The sequence below is a fragment of the Nyctibius grandis genome, chromosome 17 (genome assembly GCF_013368605.1).
Source record: "Nyctibius grandis isolate bNycGra1 chromosome 17, bNycGra1.pri, whole genome shotgun sequence".
Classification (NCBI taxonomy): domain Eukaryota; kingdom Metazoa; phylum Chordata; class Aves; order Nyctibiiformes; family Nyctibiidae; genus Nyctibius; species Nyctibius grandis.
In genome coordinates, this window is record NC_090674.1 from 9,206,707 (window position 1) to 9,222,596 (window position 15,890).

General features: G+C 59.5%; 3 protein-coding genes across 5 annotated transcripts in view; 2 read left to right on the forward strand and 1 right to left on the reverse strand.

Moving 5' to 3' along the window:
* DAP3 (death associated protein 3) overlaps window positions 1-15,890 on the reverse strand; it is a 173,903-nt gene that overhangs the window by 132,339 nt on the left and 25,674 nt on the right. The window lies entirely within an intron of this gene.
* CLK2 (CDC like kinase 2) lies at window positions 156-9,225 on the forward strand. Of its 3 annotated transcripts, none has more exons than XM_068414264.1 (13): window positions 156-313; window positions 2,321-2,490; window positions 2,664-2,898; window positions 4,632-4,728; window positions 5,081-5,147; window positions 5,523-5,639; window positions 5,856-6,022; window positions 6,495-6,589; window positions 6,935-7,064; window positions 7,420-7,502; window positions 7,737-7,816; window positions 8,017-8,107; window positions 8,544-9,225. In XM_068414264.1, exons 2-13 carry the CDS (start codon window positions 2,321-2,323, stop codon window positions 8,724-8,726), a joined length of 1,515 nt encoding a protein of 504 aa, XP_068270365.1. In that variant the 5' UTR covers window positions 156-313; the 3' UTR covers window positions 8,727-9,225. The 3 variants fall into 3 exon arrangements, with proteins under 3 accessions (XP_068270365.1, XP_068270366.1, XP_068270367.1); XM_068414265.1 differs by having other exon boundaries at window positions 4,635-4,728; XM_068414266.1 differs by lacking the exons at window positions 156-313; window positions 2,321-2,490; window positions 4,632-4,728 and having other exon boundaries at window positions 2,810-2,898.
* SCAMP3 (secretory carrier membrane protein 3) lies at window positions 11,903-15,706 on the forward strand. Its single transcript, XM_068414267.1, has 9 exons — window positions 11,903-12,012; window positions 12,118-12,195; window positions 12,328-12,459; window positions 12,555-12,675; window positions 12,755-12,883; window positions 13,323-13,482; window positions 13,870-13,971; window positions 14,067-14,184; window positions 14,316-15,706. Exons 1-9 carry the CDS (start codon window positions 11,965-11,967, stop codon window positions 14,460-14,462), a joined length of 1,035 nt encoding a protein of 344 aa, XP_068270368.1. The 5' UTR covers window positions 11,903-11,964; the 3' UTR covers window positions 14,463-15,706.

The following is a 15,890-nucleotide window of genomic DNA, read 5'->3' on the forward strand; positions in this document are numbered from 1 at the left end:
GCGGGGCGGGGCGGGGCGGGGTGGGCGGGGCTCCGGGAGCGACGGCTGGCGCCACGCCCCGCCCCTCGGCCCCGCCCCACCCTGACCGGGGCGGGGCTGGCGCCGTGCGACGTAACGTGCGTGCGTAGTGCGTGCGTGCGTGCGTGCGCGGGGCGGTGCGCGCGGCCTGGCCGGGACCCGGATCGGTGGCGGGCGGCGGCAGCGGGCGGCGGAGCCGGAGCAGTTGGAGCGGGGGCCCGGGATTCCCGGGGGGCCCACGGCCGCCATCACGGATTTCCTGTGGGATAAACGTACCGGGCTGGCTGCGAGAACGGTGCGGCGCGGGGCGCGGCGGCGCGGGGCGGGGCGGGGGTAGGCCGCGGCCTCCGTGGCTGGCGGGGGCGGCCCCGCGGGCAGGCCTGGGCCGTTGGCTCCTCACGGGGCCGCAGCCGCAGCTCAACGGCCCGGGTGTTTCCGGGGCGGGGGGGCGCTGGCGGGGCGGGATGGCCCGAGAAGGCCGCGGCCTGGCCCGGTGGCACCGGGGCGGGAGGTTCCCCCACCCGCCGCCCCTTCCCTCGGCCCCGGTTTCTCCCGGTGTCCGGGCCCCGTCCCCCTTCGCAGACGGGCCGTCTCTTCGCTGTCGGACCCCCGGTGCTTCCGCTTTTGGCGCTCGGCGCGGCCCCGCGTACGGTGAAGGCTCCACCCGGCGGCCTCGGAGCGGAGCAACGAGCGCGGCCGCCATCATCGTCCCCAAACCGGTTCTAGAGCTGCTGCGAAACGCCCCGGTACGGGGCCCCGGGCTTGGCGGGCCGCCAGCGTCACCTTCACACGCTGCCTTTAATTAAAGGCTGGAAGCGGCGTCCTGGTGCCGCGCTCGGTGCCCGCCGTGGGCGCAGCGAGACCGAATCCCCTCGAACCGGGAACCGTGAGCGGCCCCGCAGAGCCCGGCCTTGCTCTGGAGGGTGAAGCTTGTTGGGGTGTTAGGGAGCCCGTGGCCACCGGTTACCGCATCACCGGGGGTGGGTTTGGCTGTTGGGAGCCCTGCCTGGAACGTCAGCGTAGGTGCGGAGGCAGCCGGGTGCAGGAGTGAACCTTTTTTTGGGGGAAAAAAAATGCCCGGTGAGAGGTTTGTGGGCAAAGGGAGCTCCTTCGGGGCCGAGGCAGGCGTTGCTCGGTGCTTCGGAACCGAAATACGTGCGGGGAACGGCTTGGGGTTGTGGAGCGGGGTGTGGGAATGGGAGCGGGATCCTGAGAACGAGCACGGCAGGGCTGAGGCCTGGTGTGGGACCTCCTCTCTCTGGGAGTGGACAAGTTGGGGCTGTTCAGCCTGGAGAAGAGAAGGCTGCAGGAAGACCTTCTAGCACCTTCCAGCGCCTGAAGGGGCTACAGGAAAGCTGGAGAGGGGCTTTTGACAAGGGCATGGAGTGATGGGATGAGGGGGAACGGTTTTAAACTGAAAGAGGGGAGATTGAGATGAGATCTGAGGAAGAAATTCTTTGCTGTGAGGGTGGTGAGACCGTGGCCCAGGTTGCCCAGAGAAGCTGTGGCTGCCCCCTCCCTGGCAGTGTTCAAGGGCAGGTTGGATGGGGCTTGGAGCAACCTGGTCTGGTGGAAGGTGTCCCTGCCCGTGGCAGTGGGGTGGGAACTGGATGGGCTTTAAGGTCCCTTCCAAACCCCACCACTCCTGTGATTCTTAGTGAGGGATTTTCTCCTCCGCCCCTGACTCCCGCATCCCACCAGGGCAGCAGAGGTGAGCGCTCCTTCCCTCTGAGGTGGGGTCTACAAGGCTTCGTTGATGCCTCTGCACGTGGAAAGGGCGTTTTTGCTCCCTGGATGTGCTGTAGGGCCGTCCCCGCTTGCAGTGGGAAGTGTAGGTGTCGCTTGGCAGTAAACCAGAGACGTCTCTTCAGGAGCTGCCCGCTTGGGTGTCTCCAGCACTGGTGCGCAAGGACTCTGGGCCAAGCACCGGTGATATCCCGAGCTCCGTTTCACCTTCCTTCAGTTTTTCTTGGTGGTGTTTCACTCCTTCCTGGTGAGCATCGTAATTTAAAGAGAGAAGGTGGAAGCCCCAAAAGTGCAAATGCTGCTTCTGGAGCTGCTGCCAGTAGAGATGGGGGGGGTGAAGGGGGAAAGTAGCGTGGAAAACCGAACCGCAGCGAGCACAGCCCGCGTGGGTGGTCACGTCCTCTCTCTGTGAGGTTCTGGGATCGCTCAGAAGTTCGTTCCCTCCCTCTCAAATCCCCCGTGCACACCCGGGTGCGCTGCTGATTGCCTCCCTCCCCTCCTTGGCGCTGCTTTCTCTCCCTGGCAATTGCCTCATCACCGTCTGTTGTCCCTGTAGATGCCTCACTCTAGAAGGTACCGCTCGTCGGAGCGCAGCAGCCGAGGCAGCTACCACGAGCGCTACAGAAGTCGCAAACACAAGAGACGGCGGACGCGGTCGCGATCGAGCAGCAGCGAACGTGACCGTCGGCACCGCCGGGAGGACAGTTACCACGTTCGATCCAGGAGGTGAGTCGGCAAAGGCGAGGCGGGACCTCGAGCCCTGTGGTGTTTCTGCAGCCCGGCTGGAGGCAGCTGTGGTCAACGCAGCTTCTGGGTGGCCTGAGCCCTGTGTGCTCTGAGCCGTGACTTCCCCAGGCGGTGTCTGTAACCGAATCCCCTCGGCTTGTGTCCCCCCCTAGCTACGATGACCACTCAGCAGACAGGAGGGCCTACGACCGGCGTTACTGTGACAGCTACCGGCGGAACGATTACAGCCGCGAGCGAGGGGAAGCCTACTATGAACCCGAGTACCGTCATTCCTACGAGTACCAACGCTCCCGGGACCGCGAGGGCAGCTACCGGAGCTGCAAAAGCAGCCGGCGTAAGCACAGGCGGAGGCGGCGCCGCAGCCGGTCCTTTAGTCGCTCCTCATCGGTGAGTATCCTGCTGTGCTGGGCCTCCCCTGTAACCTTTCTCTCCCAGGTGGCGAGTTGGGTAAGTAAAAAACTCCCTTTCTAACGCTCTCTCGGACTCAGCTTGAGGAATGCTTAGAAAAGCCTTTGATGCAGACAGCGGTTCCCGACGCACCTCGGCAGCGGCTGCCCCGTGCCAGCTGGGCGCGGGCAGCTCAGGGCCTCTCTTAGCATTGCCTGCTCAGAGGTGGGAGGAGGACAGGCGTGCCTCGGCGAGGCTGGCGTGTCCCCCCGGGGTGGTGTTGCAGTCCTCAGCTCCTTTATCCCTGCAGAGCGCTGCTTTTTGTTGGGTGATGCTCGTTCAGAGCTGTTTTAGGAAGCCCAGGCAAGCAGCGGCTCGTGCGAGGTTTGTACAAGCAAACGTTCAGCTGATCCTGGTCCCAGAGAGCTCGGTCTGTCTGCGACAGGCGGCTCAGTCCCCGTGGTCCCTGCTTGGGGCCTGTGTTCTGTGGCAGGAAGCCCCCCGCCTTGTTTCTCAGGGTTAGGTCCTGTATCAGAGCAGGATCCTTCTGGGTGGGCCCAGCTGACGGGGGATCTTGTGCAAGGAAAGGAATAGAGCTCGTGGGCCTTGTGGAGGCAGCAACCGTCACAGGCTCTTGCCCAGCAGCGTCCCTGGCTTTTTCTTCTTGTCTGTTCTGCTGTTCACCTTCCACTTCTGTTAAGACCTCAGACACGTTCTCTGCTCTGTCTGTGGAGCTCTCGGTGTTGTCTGGTCTGTTCTGGCTGTATGTCCAGGGATGGGATTGTGGGCTGGATTCAGGTCCCAAGTCTGTTGGCCGGTTGCTCCCAGGTGTGGGGATGCTTAGCTGAAGAAGTGAAGGCAGGATTTTCTCTTCTCTGACATAAACCTCTGATCTGCCTCATCCCAGGCTGTCCCTGTTCCCTGTTGAGCCTCTGCTTCTCTCCTGGAAGTTAGTCCTTCCAGGATCAGCTTCTTTGGGGGAGGGTCTAGGAAGAAGTGTCACATCTTGCCCCCAGGCGTTCACTCGTAAATCCTCTCTGGTTTTGGATGGATCCTTGTACCCAGAGTTGCTGCTGAAATCTCTCAATTCATCTTTTTTTCTGAGTGTTGGGGCTGGGGGTTGGAACGGGGTGGGGAATGTCTGTGTGGGGCAGCCTGGCCCTTTGCTTGTGCAGCACTTCCCAGCACCTCCCTTCTGCTGCCTTTCCTCGGTGGCTGCCGTGGGGCCGAAGCGAGCCTCTCCCCGCAGCCACGAGCGCCTGGCTGCGGGGTTGTGCTTTTCTGCTCTCTCGGCGTCACCGGAGGCCAGCGCCGTTCCTCTCCAAGCCCCTCCCTAGGAGCCAGAGCAGCTGGCCCCTTCCACTGCCCCTCCTAGCCCTTGTTCTCACCGTCTCTGCTCTCACACTGGTTCGGGTGGGGCTGTTTGTAGGTTCTTTTTTTTCCTTTTTTTGTTTCTTTTTTTTCTTTTTTTTTTTTTGCTACAACGAAAAGCGAACTGTTTTTTTTTTTTTTTCTTTTCTGAGCTAGTGTGTTGTATCTTGACATGTTCCCTTGCAATATCCCTATCGTTATATATTCCTCTGTGCCGTATGAATTGGCTGGGAATCTCCTCCTGCAACCCCTCCTCAAACAACCATGTGAATTTCCAAACCACCCAATGCGTGACGCTGGCTGCTGCGCTGGTTTGAAAATGTGATTGGTGAATGATGAATTCCCCTGTCTGCCTGGGCCAGCAGCGGAGTCGACAGAGCAGCAGAAGGGCCAAGAGTGTGGAGGACGACGACGAGGGGCATCTGATCTATCGCGTCGGCGACTGGCTACAAGAAAGATGTACAGCCAAATCGTAACATAATTTAGCTCTCTAGTTAAGCTCCCATCGCAGTCGCAGATCTGTCTTATCTTTCTGTTTCGTTTTATTTTCATTGTTTATTAAAAGAGAAACCCTCTCCTTTTTCCTTCCCCTTTTGTTAAAGCTACGTTTATATTTTTGTATTGTTACTGAAGTGTGAGGGAATTAGGGCAAAGTTGCCTTGTGCAGCCGGTGTCAGCCTTCCGCTGCTCCGGTCTCTCAAGCTGTGTGCAGGTTAGGTGTTGCAATGCATTCTCCTCTGCCTTGTGTATGCCTTGCAGCCAGGTCGTGTTCACTCTCTTACCTGCTTTCCTCTTTTTCTCTCCCTCCCAGATGAAATTATTAGCACCTTAGGGGAAGGCACGTTCGGCAGAGTGGTGCAGTGCATGGATCACCGGAGGTACGTCTGCTGGAACGGGGAGGGGGGGAAGAAGAGAGACCACAGCTGGCGACGGAGCCTTTTGTGCTTAACGGGGGAGCCTGGGGGAGAAAATGAGTCTCTTGGTTTCCAATACTCCTCTGTGGGTCTGGGCGCTCGCCCTCTTGGGTCACCCATGAGAGGGGTCGGGGGGAGCCTCGGGGCTGTTTGTAGGGAGGGAGGAGGCGCTGCTTTGGCAGGCACCGCTCAATACCGGCCGCCTTCTGGCTTGAGGAGGGGTGTTGGAAGGCTGCGCTGCTCCAGGATGAGGCTGGATCACAGAGGCCTTTTTGCAGGGCGCAGGCTCTCAGACCCAGCTCAGGGGTGATCTGACGCTTTCGTCCTGTTTCTCCTCAGGGGTGGTGCACGCGTTGCTCTCAAAATCATTAAAAACGTGGAGAAATACAAAGAGGCTGCTCGGCTGGAAATCAACGTGCTGGAGAAAATCAACGAGAAGGATCCCGAGAACGCGAAGTGAGTGTGCGCTTGATGTTGAAATGGAAGGGTCCAGCTGCAGGGATGGGATGAGGGAGGTGCTTGATGTTGTGTGACTGAATTTGTAGCTGGTTTTCGGAGGGTATTGGCTTGTTGTGGGATACAGACTGAGGAAGGAAAGGAGGAGCTTGGCTCAGGGATGACACAGCTGAGTGGTACGTGCAGATCTGTCCCCAATCGCAATTTTCCTCTCAGTCTTTGCGTCAGGATGTTTGACTGGTTTGACTACCACGGCCACATGTGCATCTCCTTCGAACTGCTGGGGCTCAGCACCTTCGATTTCCTGAAGGACAACAACTATCTGCCTTACCCCATCCACCAAGTACGGCACATGGCCTACCAGGTGTGCCAGGCCGTGAAATGTAAGTGTTCACTGCTCTTCTGTGCTGCTCCTTGACCGACCTGGAGAGCTGTGAAGCTCCCAACGTCTGTGTCAGTTCTCAGTTCTGCAACTGGTGGCCCAAAGCAGCAAGTTTTTGCTGCGGTGCCGCTGTGCCCATTCGGAGGCTGAGGCTTCCTGCCCCTCCAGCAGCGAACGCATGCTTGGAATAAATCCTTTTTCTTCTGATTTATAATGTTTTCTGATGCATGTGGGCTGGCAGTAGCTCGGGGCACTTTAGCATCCACACACACGTTCTGGTGATTGATATGATAAGTCTGTGCTTCTGCTGAGACGTCTTGGCCTGGACTAGCCTGACTGTTCACACCCAGCTCTAGATGTGGGCTAAACTGGTGCCAGTATGAGCAAACTGAATGAATGACGTTCGCTCTTCGGGTGGGTGCAGCCTCGCTTCGCTTCTGTTTCATCACCCCGACTCTTGTTTGCTTCCTCAGTTCTGCACGACAACAAACTCACTCACACTGACCTCAAGCCGGAGAACATCCTCTTCGTGAACTCGGACTACGAGCTCTCCTATAACCTGGAAAAGGTAACGGCGCTGCCTCGTGTTGGAGATCTTCTCTTGGGTTCTTGGTATCCCTGACTTTAGCAGCGGGTGGGAGGAGGCAGAGTGTGGCCCCAGGAGACACAGGGTTGACTAACAACGTTCATGCACTCGTTCAGGGCCTTTATCCCACATGAACAGCCTGTGTGGTCTGTAAGTAAGCCATAGGGACTGCAGGCTGACCTGCGTGATGGTGGGAGTTTGTCTGGGGGCTGTGGCAGCGCTAGTGTACCCTCTGAAGCCTTCCCCTCCGTGTGGCGAAGCCTCAGCTGTGTAAGGAAAGGGCTAAGTCCACATCCTGAGTAACTGATACCGTTCTCCCTCGTGAAGAAGCGAGACGAGCGGAGCGTGAAGAGCACGGCCATCAGAGTGGTGGATTTCGGCAGTGCCACCTTTGATCACGAGCATCACAGCACCATTGTCTCTACCAGGCACTACCGAGCCCCGGAAGTCATCCTGGGTGGGTACCGCTCGGTCTGTCTGCAGAGGCAGGCGTTCGCCTCGAGGGCTCTGGGTGCTGCCCGCTGGATTAAGGAGCGTTTGGCCTCCACATCATTCAGTAGCTGTCCTGGGTTTACCCCGGGAGATGAGAAGCACTTTAAATAAAGTGCTTGACTCTTTTCGGGGGGGGGGTCAATAACTTATAAGTTGGTGGTTTGGCATTGCTACCAGCTGCGCATTATGTTGCCGCCGGCATATCAGGAGCCTGGCTGGAATGGGAATTGTTTTTCCAGTCGTTTTGTTTTTAAAAGGGAGAGGGATTTGGAGTCTTAGGCCATGACTGGATCTTTTATTTTAAAACCATTGTTTTTTAGAGCTTGGCTGGAGCCAGCCCTGTGATGTGTGGAGCATTGGCTGCATCATCTTTGAGTATTATGTGGGTTTCACCTTGTTTCAGGTGAGAACTGTATTCTGTGTGGCTACCTCCCAACTGGTGAAAGAGGCTGCTGGCTGTTTCCCGGTACAGCCAGGAGCCTCTGGGACTGATGGGGTTCCCTCCATCACCGCAGTCTTGTAGAGACGACCGAGGTTTTGCCCAACAAGGGGCTCTGAGCTGGGGGAACACCCCAGGGCTGGAGGTAGAACGACTGGAATCTGTCCCATGCCTTCCCTTTACATTTCTCTCTCTCAGACACATGACAACCGGGAGCACTTGGCCATGATGGAGAGGATCTTGGGGCCAATTCCTTCTCGGATGATCCGGAAGACGAGGTGAGCAAGGCCTCCTGGGCACCCCAGGCTTTGCCAGCTCTCTCCTGCTTCAACATGTAGTGGTTCTCTCTGAGGGTTCGAGCTGTGAAGCTGCCCGCTGAGCCAGTTGTCCGTGCTGGTGCAGTGTCCTGAGAGGCACGTTGTTGCTGCAAGACGTTTTGTGCGTGGGTGTAACCTGTTCTCACCTCTTACTCTGGCAGGAAACAGAAATATTTCTACCACGGTCGCCTGGACTGGGACGAGAACACCTCTGCCGGCCGCTATGTTAGGGAAAACTGCAAGCTGCTGCGGGTAAGGCGGGGTGGGCAGGAACACCCCCTTGCTTTATCCTTTTCTCATTGCAGAGTCTTATAGTGCCTGGCCCAGTTGTGAAGATTCTTCCTGTGGGCAAGGTTGGGCCAGCGAAAGGGTCAGACCAGTGTCTTCCTGAAGGAGCCTTGGCTGTCCCAGACATAAACTAGGAAGACTGCATCAACCTGAGCTTAATCTGAAATGGATGAGGAGGAGGAGGGCACAGAGACCTCAGGAAGTGCCTGGGAAAGATGGCAGGGGGGAGGAAACTTGGCAGTGCCGTGCTTGGTAAAGCGGCCCAGAGCTTAGGTCTAGGATGAGCGATGGTCTAGACAAACCAGTCTTCCCCCAGCGTAGCCGTTCAGCCCAGGGGATGCCCCGCGATGGGACAGGGTGGGGTGCCCTCAGCCCTAACCTCTCCCCTCCATCTCCCCAGCGCTACCTGACCTCGGAGGCTGAGGACCATCACCGCCTTTTCGACCTCATCGAGAGCATGCTGGAGTACGAGCCGTCCAAGCGCATCACCCTGGGCGAGGCCCTCAAGCACCCTTTCTTTGACATGTTGGAGATGGAGCCGAGCACAAAAATGTGGGACTCTAGCAGAGACATCAGCCGGTGACGCCACAGGTGCCAGCCTGCCCTCACATTCTAGCCCCCGTGGAGGCCCCTGTGATTTCTATTCAGACACTTGGTGCTTTTTTTTTTTTTTTTAAAAAATATACGTGAGGAGAACTCCCCGGAGACGTTTGTAAAGCTGTTAATATGTGAGATACTGTAAATAAGCCCATATTCTATATCGGCCTCTGAGCACCACAGGCCCCACCTCCTGCTGTTGCTGCTGCCGTTACCGTGAGGCGAGGGAGCCTGTATTGTCCATATTGTAAATACCTCTGGTCACGTGTTGCTTTGTCTCCCGTTCTCTCCCGCTCCTCCTCGGTGTAAATAACTCCAGGACTCGCTGCTCTCTGTAGCTTATCTGTTTCCTTGTAAGTTATGAAACTGGTGGGACTGCATGGGAATTATTTTTTGGATCAATGTCATAGCCCATCCCCACACCAGAGTTTTATAAGAATTTTGTACAGTCTTTGTGGAAAAATAAATATGAAGTGAATAAACCACCTGGGCTGGGTTTGGAGCAGCAGCAGTTCCTCTCGGGGCTGTTCTGGTTGGTTGTGCTCGTGTGTGGTGGCTGTGTGCTGCGCCCTGCGGAGGGGGGAAGGCACGGCCTGTGGGAAGAAAGCTACTTTGTGGGACTGAAGGCGATTTCAGGAACAAAGCCAGCTCTATCTGCCCGCGCCGCTCCTCCCAAGCTTGGACGCTGGCCTAGTGTCTGAGCTTGCGCTGGGTACGAGCTGTTCTGGGTCCTGGGCAGATTGGGGTGTGGGGGGTAGTAAAAGGGGGACAGTGGGTACTTCAGGATATGTGTTCTCGTTATTAGAGAAACCTCTTGCTCCCTGGATGGGGTTGGAGCACTGGCTAGTGGTGATGGCTGTTGGCAAATGATGTCTAGGTGCCCACATTCCGCTGTCACCCACCCCGGTGTCTGTCTGTGCCTTTGTGGCTCTTACCAGCTCTGCGGTGAGGCTGGGGCCTTGGCTCGGGCTTTGCCGTGGGAATTGCTGGGGAAGTTGCAGACCTGACGGCAGCTCCGTGTAAACGCTTTGCCAGCGTGTCTGGAAGCTGGGGTGGTGTGAGGAAGGGAGCAGGCACGCGCGCGCACGGTCAGTTCTGCGGGAGCTTATGGCTTCGCTGTGGCACCATCTGTCTGTGGCAGACTGTGCCCTGGCTCTGGCAGGGGGATAAAGGAAAAGTCCGGCTTCACCTGGAGTTAGCAGTGGGGGGAGTGTGGGGAGGGGTGACATTGAGCTTGTTATCCCAACTTAAAGAGCTTGGGCTGGGAGCTTTCACCTGCCTCCTGCAGTATCGCACAGCCAGGCGGGCAGTGTGTGCCAGGGAACGAGAGCAGGGGCAGACCGTGTCCCACTGCGTGTGTAGCCAGCCCCTGGGTGAGTCTGGATGAGAATTAGATTGACCAAATAATACCTGTGGTCTGTCTCAGACTTGAAAAAAACCCAAACAAACCCACGCTGGTGTCCAAAACCTGTATCTACAGCTTTTACCTTGCCAGCAGAGAGCAGGGCTCAGGGTGCCAGCTGTCTGGGTTGGAGTGGGAGGTCATGGAATTGTGTGTAAGTTTGTAAGTCTGTGCTAAAGAATATTTTTGGTAGGGAGGTGCAGTTGCTGCTGAGCACTGAGCTGGGATGGGAACTAGATACAGGTATGGCTAGACGTCCTGCGCTGCTGAGGAATCCCTGCTCAGGATGGGGTGGGGTGTGCTGTCCACCTGCAGCTGGTCGCTGATGGAATTGGGGATCCCTGTAAATAATTGGTCCAGGAGACACAGCAGTTCAATTCCCCAAGCTGCTCCTCGTGCCACGAAATCTTCCCTTGTTACCAGAAAATAGTACCCAAGAAAACTCTAACCCAAATGACAGTTTAGAAGCCGACAGTGGTTTATTGCAGCTGCGTGCATGGGGGATCTCTCCTCCTGGCATGCACACCTGCAGACAAAAGCACACTCGTTATATACATTATAGAAAAATGAATATTCATACAATTATGAGTAAAGCCCGCCTATTCTTATGCATATGCTAATATGTAATTGTCTTTGTGCATGTGTACTCAATTGGGGAAGGGGTCTTGGGTGGGCTCTAGTGGTCATAACCCCCCCCAGTGATGCTGTCAGCTGTATAACGCTGTGCAAGCGTGGTCGAGGCCTTTCTGTTGACACACGCAGGTGGCTCCAAGGAGAAGATCCTGTTCTGGTTCTTACAGGATTTATCTCTACTCCTGGCACCAGCTGTGAATCAAGTCATTTAAGACACTACAAAGATGTTGTTCACAGTCTTGCTTATCTCTGGCCCTTCTTTGTAATTAGTGAGGAATTTAACAGAGGCCTTGGATTCTCTAAGACTAAGCGCAAGCAAGAATCAGTGTTAGCAGTCCCAGAAGCAGACCCTGTCTTCAAAACATGCCATTAGCTTCAGAACGTACTGTTATTTTAGCTGAAAGGAAAATTGCTGAAAGAAAAGTTGGTTCTGTCTAAAGGTTACACAGAGCAGGCCTTTTAGGGCCTGCTTTGAGGCCTGCTTTTACTAAACTGTCTGGTATCACCCTGACTGCTATGAAGTCTGCTACCGGTTCGGGTGGGCTCAGTGAAACAGCTGCTCCGCTGCGCCCCGCCGAGGGTAAATCCTGAGGGGGCTCCATGCAGGCTGGAGGTGAACAGCACCGTGGCCGTTCCGCTGAGAAGGGGGAGCCCAGCCGAGGGGTTTGGAGGTGAGGCCTCAGGGGGCCCCGCAGGCCAGGCCTGCTGTGGGGGTAGGCCTGGCTGAAGGGAGCCGGGCCTGGGTGGGGGAGCCGGAACCCAGGGGGCTATGGGGGACCCGGGGGGGTGTGGGAGACCCCGGGGGTCCGGCCCTGGGAGGGGACACCGGGAACCGGGCAGGGGGGACACTGTGAGGCCTGGGCGGCCTTGAGGCCTGGCCCGGGCCCGGCGTTGCCGTGGGCCCGCTGTTGCCATGGGAACGCGCTCCCGGCAGGCCTTGCGCTTGGGGGGGCACGAGGAGGGGGAAATGCGCCGGCACGTGACTCTCGGCCATGTGACCGCACCACGTGCTCACCCCCGCCCGGCCCGGCCCCGCGCGTGCGCAGAGGCGCCCTGCAGCGAGGCTCCTCAGCGCCGCAGGCGGGGCCGGTGACGTCACGGCGCGGCGGCCAATCGGCAGCGAGGGGGCGGGGCTGAGGCGGTGGAGGGGGCTGAGGCGGCGGCGGCGGGTCCGGTCCCGGTCCCGGCCATGGCCCAGCGCGGCGGCCCCGCGGTGCTCCCGGACAACCCCTTCCAGGTACGTACCTCCCAGGGGAGGGGCGGCGGCGACCGCCGTTCTCCCGGTCCCGCCGTCCTCCCGGTCCCGCCGTCCTCCCGGTCCTACCGGCCCCGTCTCTTGCAGGACCCCGCGACGGTGCAGGCTCAGCCCGGTCCCGAACGCGCAGCGCTGGACGCCTACAACCCCTTCGAGAGCAGCGCGGTGAGGCGGCGGACGACCGAGCAGGCCCGTTCCCGGTTACCGGGACCACCCCCCCGGGCCGTTCCCGGTGACCAGACCCCCCCCCCGTCGCCGCGAACGGCCCCTCACGGCCCTCCTCTCTTCTTTCTCTAGCCGCCGCCGCCGTACTATGCCCCGTCGGTGGCTCCAGCCCCCGGTATGCCCCCCCCGCCACCGGCAGCCGCGCAGCCTCCGCGGAAATCCAGCCCCACGGAGCCCCGGAACTACGGCTCGTACGGCACGCAGGTACCGGGGGGGGGAGCGGCACCCGCCGCGGGGTGGGCCGGGGGGAAGGCAGGAGCCCCAGGGCCTGTGTTCCCGTTCCCTCCCCGTCCCCGTAGGCCTCGGCGGCCGCCGCCACCGCGGAGCTGCTGAAGCGGCAGGAGGAGCTGAACCGGAAAGCGGAGGAGCTGGACCGGCGGGAGCGGGAGCTGCAGAACGCGGCCCTCGGCGGTACCGCGAGTGAGTGGGGCTGCGGGGCAGCGGAGGGAGGGCGGCCGCCGGCCCCTCCTGCCCCTCCTCAACCCCCTTCTCTCTGCAGCGAGGGCGAACAACTGGCCGCCGTTACCGTCCTTCTGCCCGGTGAAACCGTGTTTCTACCAAGACATCCCCGTGGAGATCCCCGCTGACTTCCAGAAGACCGTTTCTACCATGTATTACCTCTGGATGGGTGAGGCCCTGCAGGGGGGGAGAAAAAATCTCTGGGGGGAGAAGGAGGGAGAGGAACAAGTGTCCGGCCTGCGAGCGAGCGCTGCTGCTCCGGAGAATCCCAGACTGGTTTGGGTTGGAGGGACCTTAAAACCCACCCAGTCCCACCCCCTGCCACGGGCAGGGACACCTTCCACCAGACCATGTTGCTCCAAGCCCCATCCAACCTGCCCTTGAACACTGCCAGGGAGGGGGCAGCCACAGCTTCTCTGGGCAACCTGGGCCAGGGTCTCACCACCCTCATTAGGAATTTCTTCCTCAGATCTCACCTCAATCTCCCCTCTTTCCGTTTAAAACCAAGCTGCGATTAACGCTCAATCCCCAGATCTGGGGTGCTGAGCCCCTGGTACGGGGAGGGGGGAGCCTTGCTCGGGTTGTCTGACCCACGTCCCCTCTCTCAGCCAGCACCATCGCTCTCTTCCTGAACTTCTTGTCCTCGCTGGCCTGGTTTTGTGTGGATCCTTCATCCGGTTCTGGCTTTGGCCTCTCCATCCTCTGGGCTCTCCTCTACACGCCCTGCTCCTTTGTCTGCTGGTACAGGCCCATGTACAAAGCTTTCAGGTGTGTATCTGCTCGAGCTCTCACGCCAGCGAAGCGACGGGGTGGGATGGCTGCAAAGCTGCTGCTTGAAACTGGGGAGACTGGGCTGCTCGACTGGGCTTGCTGGTGTCCCAGCTCCTTTTTGGGTCTTTGGGGCCGTGGTGATTCTGCACTGAGCTTCTGGCTGAGGAACAAACCCTGCTTTGGATGAGGCTCTTCTAAGGAGGAACGTGTTTTTCTGTCTTGGAGATCCTGCGCTGCCTTCCTCGTGTTTCTCCTCGCTATAAATCCCTTAACCACCGTCTGCGCCTCTGGGGCTCACACATTCTCCTCACGTCCCCCGCTTTGAGGAAGGTTTGAGAGTTATTTTCTGCAGCTTAACCTCTTCTGGTCTCTTTCTCTCCCCAGGAGCGACAGTTCATTCAACTTCTTTGTCTTCTTCTTCATCTTCTTTGCCCAGAACGTGATGTACGTGCTGCAGGCCATCGGGATACCCAACTGGGGGTTCAGGTGCGTGTGTGCTCGCCCTTTCCCTACCCCAGAAAGGGAGGAGGTGGACAGGGAAGAAGGGGAACCTGTTGGCAACCCCCTTTCTTGTCTTACAGCGGCTGGATATTGAGCCTGATAGCGCTGCGGAAGAACACGGCCGTGGCCGTGATGATGATCCTGGTGTCCTTGTTCTTCACGGCGGTGGCTGTGTTGGGCATCATTATGCTGAAAAAAGTGAGTTTGGGGCAACCCTCGGGGCCAGGCGCCTCTTTGGGAGGGCGAGGGTGGGTTTTGGTGGGCGCTGGGGCACAGCTCTGTTCATTGCGACCCGGTGTGCTCACCCCGAGCCTGCTGCTCTCTTCCAGATCCACTCTCTGTATCGCCGGACGGGCGCCAGCTTCCAGAAAGCCCAGGAGGAATTTGCCGCCGGGGTCTTCTCCAACCAGGCCGTACGCACCGCGGCGGCCAACGCTGCCGCCGGGGCCGCCACCAACGCCTTCCGGGCGCCGTAGCCAGGCTGGGGTAGGGCCCCGGCTCCTCACCGCACGTGGGCTCTTTCTGAGGAAGAGGAAATCCAAGTTGCACTTTCCATTGGATCCCCGTGTGTCTGCATCGGCTGTCAGAGCCTGCCTCATCCCAGCTTGGAAGTGCTGGTGCCCGAATCGTCCTGCTGCTCCTCACCCCTTTCCTCACCGGATGGAGGCTCTTCTGGTTTGTGCTGGTCCCCGACCCTCGGTGGGACTGGGGAAGGAGCAGGATGGGATGTGCTGTGGCCAAGCCCTGTGCCTGTCACCGCCCTCCCTCCCAGCACCAGGAGCCTCCTCCAGACGTGTGACAGGACCGAAGTGGTCCTGTGTTGGCCAGGGCTCTCCTGTTTCCCCACCTGGTGATGCCCCTTGTGTCCCCTGAGGCACGGAGGGTTCCCAGTGTGCCCAGTGTGGGTCCAGCTCCTCCCTGGAGGCTTTTCCCGGTTCCTTTTGAGGCAAGGCCCCATTCTCTGCCCAGAAAATCGTCACCGTTTTCCCTGGGGGGCTCGCTCTGGCTCTGTCCCCAGGGTGCTGAGCTCAGAGGCAGCCCCCACTCCGGTCCCTTTCCCCCTCCTCTCCCTCTCTACTGGGCTGAGCCCACTCTGGGCACAGGGATAAGGAGAGGGTGGTGGTGTCTGTGCTGCCATGGGGCTTCCTGCCATTAGCCCATGTGCCCAGGATGGGCATGTAGGGGACCCTAGAGCCAGGCTGGGCATCGAGGAGGGGTCCTGGTACCTCCCTCCCTCCCTCCTAACCTCCAGCAAGGCAGGGAACAGCTTCTCCCTCCCTTTTCTCTGCCTGCCCTGGGACCAGTGACCCCTCGCTTGCCCCAGCACCCTTCACCCAGCCCCTTGCCCCTTCCCCAGGGGCATTTGCCCTTTTTGAGGGGCTGAGCCCTGTGCCCAGCGCTGCCCAGCACGTGCCCTGTGTCCCCGCTAGCCCCTGGTGTCCCCCCCCCCCTCCACCATGTGCCAGTGTCCTCGGGGCTCCCTGGGCCTGGTGGCACTGGGATGGGGTCTCATGAGTTCTGCTTCGCCCCATCCCCTGGGTTTGTCCCCGCTGCTCCCGGGGCTCGTGACAGGGTCCGTGCCTTCATCTGGGGGGACATGGGTGACGGTGGTGGCCTGTGGCCACAGGCCAGCTCCCGCTGTGGCCTCCCGTGTGTTGCTGTGCCCGACGCCGAACCGCCTTGAGGTTTTATTTAAGGAATAAATGAAGTTTCACTCTGAGCCTCCGCCGTGGCCGGGCGTTGGGAGCGGGAGGGGCCGGGGGAGGGCGCTGGGGCCGGTACCGGTGCCGCAGCCTCCCGGGGGGGGGGGGGGGGGGGGCGGGCGGGACTACAGCTCCCGGCGTGCCGTGCAGGGGCGGCCCCGGGGCGGGGGGCGGTGGCGGGAGCGTCCGGTCCGCCCCCCC